The sequence below is a fragment of the Homalodisca vitripennis genome, chromosome 6 (assembly GCF_021130785.1).
Source record: "Homalodisca vitripennis isolate AUS2020 chromosome 6, UT_GWSS_2.1, whole genome shotgun sequence".
Taxonomy (NCBI): domain Eukaryota; kingdom Metazoa; phylum Arthropoda; class Insecta; order Hemiptera; family Cicadellidae; genus Homalodisca; species Homalodisca vitripennis.
In genome coordinates, this window is record NC_060212.1 from 136,253,231 (window position 1) to 136,263,800 (window position 10,570).

The 10,570-nt window shown below is 30.3% G+C and overlaps 1 protein-coding gene across 1 annotated transcript; it reads left to right on the forward strand.

The window, feature by feature from the left end:
• The first annotated feature begins 627 nt into the window (after positions 1-627).
• Positions 628-10,166, forward strand: LOC124365571 (odorant receptor 23a-like). Its single transcript, XM_046821564.1, has 4 exons — positions 628-1,050; positions 3,481-3,585; positions 3,939-4,097; positions 10,101-10,166. The coding sequence occupies exons 1-4, from the start codon at positions 628-630 to the stop codon at positions 10,164-10,166; spliced, it is 753 nt and encodes a 250-aa protein (XP_046677520.1).
• Positions 10,167-10,570: the final 404 nt, after the last annotated feature.

Consider the following 10,570-nt stretch of genomic DNA (forward strand, 5'->3'; position numbering starts at 1 on the left):
ATATGCTAAGTTGTATTCACTTCTTATTAATTTATAATAAGTCCTACACCCAGTGTGTTAATAGGCCATTTTTTTAATTAAAGACCATTACATTACCCACTTAAAAGCAATATTGAAATTTTAATTAGCATTTAATTTCCATAGAAACAATTAATTTTAATTTTTTAAATTACACGTGTTTAGTTCAATATAATTGATTACAATATTTTAAATTACTATAGCCATTGCATAATACGTAATTTCCTAATCAATAACCATGGAAATATCACCTAGTCTAAAACACTAGATTTAATTCATATTAAGACACATTTTACGTGGAATGTTTATTGCACTCTGGAAATACAATTTTGTACTTGTAACCGCGAGATTTACTTTAATATAGTTTCTGACTGAAAAAACCAAATTTCAGTACTTGGATAAAACCGAGCACTAGCATGCACAGTTAAAGTAACTTCTAGTTCATGGTTTGAATAAATGATTGCAGGTAGGTGTAGAAACCATTGGAGTTTGTGCCTAAGTAAACTGTTCACTTTCTAACTTTGACAAACTGGTAGCGTGATCTACCCGACATTGTACACAAAGTGAATTATTACATACGAATTTCCTTGGCCGAATGATCAGTCAGACATGAAGGTTAGACACGATACCATCTTCGTAATCCGGGTCGCTCTGATTGTGGCGGGTGTGGTTCCCGGGGACTGGAAGGAGTCGTGGAAAACCAAACTGTTCAAAATGTATGCGGCATTCCTTGACGTGCAATTCGTGACCTTTGTTTTGGCCAAATTCATGTACACATTCCAGGACTCAAAATACAACAAAGAGCTGCTATCTTTCTTCGAAGGATGGTTTGAATCCATCATACTGCTCTGCCTCACTCTGCAGCGAATTGCTTTCCGCTGGAAGGAAAAACAAATGTTGGAACTTCTAAAACAGTTGGAAATAATGAAACCGAAAATAACCACTCCGACTTTGAATTCCTATGATAATTTGGCATGTAAGATCAGTTTGTCCTTCGGTTCACTTGTTATGATGGCACACTTCCAGCTGGTTGTAAACTATGCACTTAATTATTGTGAAAAGTCAGGATTTCTGGCTTCTGATCTTACATGTAGAAAACTCCTGGTTGAAATTTGGGTTCCTTTCGATCACTTATCTTCTTGGGGGCACTCCATTCTTTTCTCCTATAACTTTTTTCAAACGGTCCCTTGCACGTTCATGCTGTATATATCTCTAGTTATCATACCTATATTCATAACTAAAATTTCCTGCCAGTTGAAAGCTATAGCCGACGCTTTTGAAAACGAGTTGAGCACACAAAGAATACTTTCATGTTCACAAGAGCAGCTCACCGAGGAGATCGTAGTATTAATAAAACATCACCAAATGATTCTTGGGTAAGTTTTAGTATTAAATATTCTCTGTATCTATAAGATTTCCTTGTAAATTTCAACTAACGTATATAAGAATGCACGGCATTTAGTCGAATAAAAATCTGTTAATACATGTAGAGTTTGACTACAATATTATTTATTGAATGCATAACTTTAAAAATTAATTTTACAAAGAGAAGTATGGAATATGTCAATTAAATATGAGTATTTTAAGGTGTTTTTTATTAATAAATTATTAACAGTATTTATTATTACATTAACTATAAACATCATTTTACATTAGTTACATCCAATATACCTCAATAATTGTTACCTTATTAATTTATACAGAATTTCCTTATTCAATACCCTTAATATGTAACGATAGTTATGTGATCCTAATGTAAAATCATACATGTTGTGTAAGAATTGAAATTTATATGTATTTTTCATAATTTATTAATAATGAAAATCTTAGACACTAAGTATATAAAACATTAGGTGTGCTGTCATATACAAGGTTTTCCAGATTTTTAAAACATATATCACTTACTAACCTCAATATTTTCTATCGAATTTTTTTCTGCAGCCTACACCACATAAAGTGTTGAAAGAGTGTTTATGCTGTCTGTTGCTGCCTTTTGCCATACAGATAATGCTCTATTTAAAACTATCATACATACGTATAGAATCATTATTAAATAAGAAGAAAAATTTTATAGCTTAAGTTACTTTTAGTAATTGTGTGTGTGCCCATTTACTTAATTGTATATATTCCTGTTCTAGAGTAGCCCGATTGATGAATACTACATTCCACATTGTACTACTGTTTAAGCTGGTGTTTATGTCCTTGCCCATGGTCATCGTTGCTCTAACCCTGTCGCAGGTAGTCTACTTACAGTTACTAATATAAATTATTTACTTAAATAGTTCCTTTTAGTACATGCTCATATCCTTTAAAGGTAATATTATTTAGAGTATACCATTAACGTAATTCTGATAATTTATTTATTTAAACTAGTGTTCTTTAACTCATCGAATAAAAGAAAGTCTAAACTGATTTTTAATTCGCAACATAGAATATAAATTTTGAAAATATAAGAGAGTTAAGAGAAAATAAATAGGTTCTACATAACCTTAATTAAACAATAAAAATTTTAGAATGTAACAAGATAAAAAGAATTTCGTACATTTTTACAAAAATTATGAGGTTTTACCTGTTCTTAACAATGAAGGGTACTTGATTCAAAAGTGTAACATTAATACAATTCTAAATCGATATATATATATATATATATATATATATATATATATCTTTACACCTGTAGACTTTACAATATATTCGCTAAAACTAAATTACACTATCTATCATTCAGTAATAGTTATGATAACACAAAATATGAAATGAAAATGAGACCTTAAACTATAACTAAGGCCATAAAAATGTGTATAGTGTGTTACAGTAAAAAATTATATCATACAATGAATCATATATATATATATATATATATATATATATATATATATATATATATATACAAATATAATAAATTGTGGCCCAACTGTACCCCACTTTAACTAATAAAACATTGTGGCCCTGACTTTTTTTATACGAAAAACTCTTCTAAATACAAACTATGACTTGATTGAAATACAAATTTATTACATCAACTGAGTATGTGACAATAAAGCAAATTGTATTGGTATTTACAATATTGTACTGAATATATTATGAGTTTAGATATTTACACTTAAATTATACACACACAATACAATTACTACGCGCGCGCGCGCACACTCACTCACACACACACACACACACACACACACACACACACACACACACACACACACACACACACACACACACACACACACACACACACACACACACACACATCTATACACAACATGATTTATAGGTACCTATGTATTTTACCTACTTGGATATAGGTAATTAACTCCATTTAGAGTTATAACTTGTACAAGATTTAGATGACAACTACACCATGATACGTTCCCGTAATTCATTACGCATATTTATATTTTCTATGGATGAAATTCTCTAATAATAATTTTAACATAATTCATAGTCTAATCATTTTTTCAGCTGCCCTTTGGTAGTTTTCAATTTTTGAGATTTATCCTGCTGATTGCTGTCCCATTAAGCGAACTATTCACATTCTGCTACTTTGGTGAACAACTACAGTATCACGTAAGTTGAAATGCACTCAACGCTTTTATAATAAGTATAAAATAACAATAATGTTGATAACCAATTTTAGTTAATTATTTTAGACCCACTAGCATAATATATTATTGAAATATCTGAAACACAGAGATATTGTCACACAAACTTTAATGTCCTTGTGCGATATTAACAGAAGCTGGTCCCTTCAATGGCTATCTTGAATATTCTGTCACTTCGGAAGCAAACACAAGATCTTTTTAGGACTAAGTGGAATTAGAGGATTCTTAGCTTTTTGTACGAAATAACCCTAATAATAAAGTATTTTCTGTATTTTAGCAGTTTATTATTATTTTTTCTAAAAATACGGTAATGTTTAGAGCTTAATGATCCATCGTGCAGTCTACATGAACAACTGGTACCGTATGTCAAAGGGCAACCAGAAGTTATTGTTGGTGGTAGCAATCAGAGCTATCCGGCCTGTCAGACTCGACGTTTGGCCTCATTTCATCCCTGCTTCTCTGGATACTTTTCTCAATGTAAGTATTAAAATTTAATTATGTTTTGAATTTAATCTGTTTTTACGACCTCTACGTACGGTTTTGTTAATTAAATAGCTGTACCTGGGAGGCAAAGGGCACTATGTCACAAAAACTGTTACTTTTCAGGAGAACAGTTTGAAAAAAATGTTTCAATATAAAATGTTCTATCTTATCATTTATATTCAATACTAAATTGATTTTTTTATATTTGATATTTTTACTTATTGTCTATTTAAACTAACTGTTTTAAAACAAAAAAACGGTCATTTACCTATTTTAAAATATTTTATTAAAAAACTTGTTGGACTTGGTGCTTTTTACCTCTGAGAAAGTAAGCGGGTTGTTAGAAATGAAAAGGACATTGAGTTTTAATTCTGTGAATTTTTTACAGTTTTAATACTTCATAGTACTTAACTGGTTACCATAGCAACTCAAAATTAAATAAACACTGTATTTTCCAAAATAGTGCCAACTAATCAGAGTCTTCTTCGGGGTCTTCTTCTGGGTACATGGAGGTGTTGTTGCTTCTCGGTAGATTTTTGAAGTAGTCATGGCACACAGTTGGGAGAGTTGGGAGTAATTGGCAGTAGTGCTATCAGATCATTGTATTTTGCTACATTTATTGGTAGTCTCTGGTGTGATACTAATAGAAAAGTTTCCGGGAACGGTAGTTCTTGTCCTCTACGGGATCGAACATAACTCATTTCTGAAAAAATCTCCGTTAAATGAAGTTTTGAAGAAGAGATTGACCCATGTTTTTCTTGTCTGGCTTGTATGTGTACAAAATGTGACATGAGAACAGTGTTTTTTGTCAATATCATACTTCCTGGACACAAACGGAGAATCTTTGCCTTTTAGCAAGGACTCAAAGTTTTTAAAAATCCTCTAATTCCATGTTAAATACAGAGTATTTTGAAGAAGTTTGCCGCACCAATTGTTGCCAGTCCCAAGGTGTCAATATGCTCATACTGTTAGCTTACTTTATTTTTCTCTCTATGAGAGCGTGAACAGTATCAGCCCTCCATATTGCGTATGACCTTTGAGCAAAAACTTTTGATTAATGGTTTTTATCATAGATTTGTTTTTGTGTTGACCATAACAGTTGTCAGTCCATAAAGTGATATCTTGAACAGCTGAACCTGAAATCACATTGTCAGCCCACTTCATGATAGCTGAAGCAATTTCATTCCCTCCTCTTGCTCCTTTTGTTTCGTCCCACATCAAGCAGTGAACTGTTGAGTCACAGGCATCATGTATAGTAAAAGTCAAGAGTCCACAGTTTTCTTTTGTAGAGGCTCAGCCCCACTTGTAATTAAAGGGTGCGGTAAACACTTCTGTAAATCACCAGTCAAAACTTTATAAGAAGGATCCTCCTTGGCAATTTTTGAGTCTGCGGCTTTCAAATCGTAACGCTTTGATCATATATGTGATTCTTGTAACTCGGCTTGTATTGCCTCTCTTTCTAACTGACTCAAATTACCTTTAAATTTAGCTTGGTAGGAATCGCATGTATCGCATGGGTCAACTTCAGGTGGTTTGAAGGAAAGATTGAAACCTTTTGTTAAACACGTCACGATACACCCAGTTTTTTACCAATATTTTTCTTCAGGGATGTTATTCGATTTACATAATTCAAGGTATATCTCATACATTTTTTAATTAACATAATGCAAATCATGGAATTTGAGGTTATGTTCAGTAAACATCTCAGTGGCACCATGTCAAAAACACATGGTACCTAATACCAGGTCTTTTATAAAAGTTTAAAAGTAAAACAGCACTATGTCCAAATGGTGCCTTTTTCCTCTACGGATTTACATTTTAATAAGAGGTATAAAGCACTATAACTAGTTGGTGCTTTTTACCTCTCAACTACTCAGTGACATAATGCCCTTTTCCACTGGCTATCTCCCTTATTAATAATCATTGGACTTAGTGCTTTCTACCCCAAAAAGAAACATACAAGTAGAAAAACTTGGTGCTGATATCCCCCGATTTTGAAAAAAAATGGACATAGTGCCCTTTACCTCCCAGGTACAGAAGGAAGGAGGGGGTTTAGCTGTAACGTCGGATTTTAGGAAACACAAAAATAAGGTTTTTTTTGTTACATTGTAGGCTTAAAATTGCATGAATCAGGCTAAGGAGAACTATATGAAAGCGATAAAACCTAAATAATACTCATAAAATGGCTAATCCCAAACCTATCCTAATTGGTATATCTCCTTTGATATTTCGATGTTGCTTAATGTGAGTAGGCCTTATTTATTACTAGGTGCTAACAAATATTCTCGGCTTCTCAGACGCAGTTTTGTAGGCCTTTAAGGTGCATAAGAATTTCAGGTTCAAACGTTTTAAATTATTAATATTTATTCCATCGTAATTTTGCCGGTCGTACTGCTTGATTTTTGTTCGTTTTTCCGATCAAGTATATATACAGGGCTGAGAAGGCTAAAGGGTACTCAAAAGAGTAGTAAGATGGGTATATAACATTTTGAAATTTATATAACGGTAAGATAGTAACTTTTTATTTTATTTTAAAATGACATTCCTCACAAAGAATTGCATCCTTAGCATTGAATAACATGTAAACTTAAAGGTGCTAACATAACGTAAAATATAAACGTAGTTAAAATAGTGAAGTAAACTCTGACATAAAACAATGTTTACACAGAACACCTAATTACAGTTCACAGGCTCTGTTGCTTTAAAGAAACTTAAGAGACCAGTAGAGAATTGTTTATAAATTTAAGAGACTAGTAAGGTGTAGTCAGGAGGGCTTTATAAAATACTAACAGGAAATTACGTTAACTAGGGACGCTAAGAATGTTCACGTATACCAGCATTACAATCGGTACTAAAGTTTTTACATGAGTGATTAGAGCGTACGTACACACACACGCGCGCACACAAACAGACACACACATACAGACAGATATTTTTTTAAATAGCATTGATCATGAATGCTAAAGATATTAAACTTCAAGGAACATACCACTTATACGCCATTAAATACATGAAATAATATTTCTTATTGTAGTTTTTTCAATAAATCACTGCAAAATTTAAAAAATGAAACAACATCTTAACGATAGAATATTCATATAGGAAGTACAACAATTCTGGAATGACCGTCATTGTTCATGAATTAATAAAGTTAAATAACTGACGCTTAGCGTGCCGTTGTACGATGTTTCCATTGAGGGGAATGGACGTAGAGGATGTCACGAAATATTCTAATGGAATATGTATAACACAATATGAATAAACCTTTAACACTTTTTAAACTTTTATTGGCTGATATATTCCTTGACAACATAGAAGACAAATTCATACTAAGCTATAATAACAAACATATAACACAAATAATTTATTATTACAGATACGTTGATGATATAATATGTCTATTCAAAGGAAATTAAAGACAAATAGACATGTTCAAAAACTACTTAAACCAAATCCATCATAATCTAAATTTTACAAGTGAAATTGAAGAAAATAATGCATTAAACTACCTTGATTTGACTATAACCAAGATGAACAGAAAGCACAATTTCAAAATTTACAGAAAACCAACATACACAGATTTAGTTATTCCTTCCTCATCTAATCAACCATATCACCAAAAAATGGCTGCATTAAAATCAATGATCGACAGATTACACAAAATTTCTATGAAAACTGAAGATTTTTATAAAGAATTAAACATTATTAAATACATAGCCCAAAATAATGGATATAAACCAAGCATGATTGATGTATTATTGAAGAACTACAAAAAGAAAGAAAATAAGAAGAAAGAAGAAAGAGATATCAAATACATTCAATCAGACTACCTTGGTAAACATTGTCACAAAATTAACAAACAATTTCATAAACAAGGATATCAATTGGCATTCAAAACATCGAACAACTTTGGACTTTTAATTAAAAACAAAAGCAATTCAACAAACCAAAATCAAAATTCAACAATAGTGGAGTATTCAAATTAAATTGCAACGATTGTCAATCCTACTATATTGGACAAATCGGCCGATCCTTTAAAATTCGATTTAATGAACACATAAAGGCATTGAAAACATCATCAAATTCAAAATATGCAAACCATTTAAATAACACCGGCCATACATACACTAACATCGAAAACAATCTTGAAATTTTACACACAAGCAATAAAAGTCGCTTATTATCTACTTTAGAACATTTTGAAATTTACAAAAGTGCCAAAATTAATCATAATATATAAATGGCAAAGATTTTTTAACAAAAAAAAATATTATTCGATAGAATTTACATATACAATATACATTGATATCACATAAAATTAAATACAACAAATTTAGCCACAAAGGTAGTAAAAAAACACATCACAAATTGGTTTTAATTATTTATTTTATAATTAACTTGACCTTATTTTGTACCTGAAGATGAAATCACAGATTTCGAAATGTACATCGAAAGAAAAATAAAAATTTAAAAAGTGTTAAAGGTGTATTCATATTGTGTTATACATATTTATAAAACACTTTTCGAGGCTACATCTCTAATATTCTAATGGAAGGTCATGTTAAATAGAACATATTATAAAAGTCTTTTTTCTGGGTTTTCGGATGCCAGTTTCAATTCCAAAATACCACCGTCTTAAAAAGTTTTTAAAGACGTGATATTAAATCGAGCATTTGTGCCTTTTATATGCTTTTTAATAACTATTGCAACTGATCTAGACATGTTTTTTGATGATAGCATGACAAAATGAGTCAGAGAAAAGAGGAAAATAGATGTACATCACACAAAGTTAGGCCTATTTTGTTATGAGTTAGTATTCAGCTGCATATGTATGTTTTGTAAGAAAAACGAAAATATCCGTTTTTCTTTTTTCATTACGTTAATTAATACAAAGTTAACTCATCGTTTCCACTTTTCCAACAACAAATTACTCTACTAGTATCTTTCAATAGTTTTTGTTAAATATTTTTTTGTTTTATTTATATTATTTTTACCAAACAGAATTAAATATTTCTTCATTCATCTACTAATTGTATTGATTAGAGAAAAGTAGTTAAAATTCTTTTAACGTTGGCATTCTTTTATTATTTATTTTGAACAAAAACCTTTTACTTATCTGTTACCTTAATTTAATAATTTTCTTTTACTGCTTTATTTCATTAGAGGAGTAGAATTTCAATTACTACTAATGAATTCTAGTAATAATTTTATTAGAAAAATGAATTAGTTTTTGATACATAATTGTTATTGTCAGAACACTTTTACTGCCACTGTGTACATTGCATTTAAGTATACAGTACATTTAATATATTTCTTTAAAACAATTCTATTAATAATTTGTATTTAAGGAAATATTTAAATGTGAAAAATATTTAATGGATTAGTTTTAGATATAATAGACTTATCAAACATATATTTTATACTATAGGAACAATATAAAATTTACTAAAATCTTTTTACTAAAATAAAAATATATTTTTTTAGTTTGTTTACAACTAAATAAAAACAATCCCACAGTCAAATTATAAATTAAATTTTAAATTTTTTACCAGCAGTAATATAAGAACATATTTTTTTATAGTAATAATCATATTAAAATACTGTTAACATAATAACATTAAATACAACTAATTTAAAATAATATTTATGACTGAAAGATTAGTGTTGACTGCCATACTTTTTTATGATACAAACTATTATGAAAATCCTATTACCCTAACATTTTTCATTTACACTTTATTGTTTTAAATGAATAGTATACAAGTTTACTTATTTTCTATTAATTTTTATCAATTATTTAGTATAGGCTATGGTTCTTTTCATGAGGAAGAAAAACATAATTTATTATTAATGTTTAATATGGATTATTTATGCCACATATGTGTAATCTGTCTTTTTATATCTTGGCTTGGCTATAAGATGATAAAAGGTCGACCTGCAGTACCTTTTAGATTATTATTACTCGATCAGCTATATTATTGTTATTTAATGTTACAGCTGTGTCAGCTCTCTTACTCCGCCTATTCAGTCTTGGCTGGAACCACCACCAGGAAGATCAACTAGAAAGAGTTGCCTTTCTGCAAAACCTTACTCATATCAGTATTAACAACCACTGGCCAAAATAAGTATTAAAAGAAAGTAGGACATCCTATATATTACGAATGCACGTAGTATTGCAATATTATATTAGATGCAGTAACATTTACATATTTAAGGCACGTTTTCACGTCATTAAATGTGCTGTCTGTGTAAGAAAACATATTCTATTATCACTGATTGATTTTATTTAAATTTATACCTACACGTGTGTTATTCTTTGGTTTCCCTGATGTTCTAGTCAATAAAATTGTAGTTCAAAGTAACATTCATGTATGTATTTTTCCTCACTTCAACTTTCATGGTATATATATTATGAGGATAATTACGAAATTACGCACCACGTTTATACCGATATGAACCTTTCTCAA

Excerpts from the sequence above, each read along its gene's own strand:
- LOC124365571 (XM_046821564.1), top strand. The coding sequence starts at position 628 with ATGAAGGTTAGACACGATACCATCTTCGTAATCCGGGTCGCTCTGATT. Across the intron at positions 1,051-3,480 it reads TGGCACACTTCCAGCTGGTT|CTGCCCTTTGGTAGTTTTCA; the intron begins GTAAACTATGCA and ends TCATTTTTTCAG. Across the intron at positions 4,098-10,100 it reads CTCTGGATACTTTTCTCAAT|CTGTGTCAGCTCTCTTACTC; the intron begins GTAAGTATTAAA and ends TTAATGTTACAG.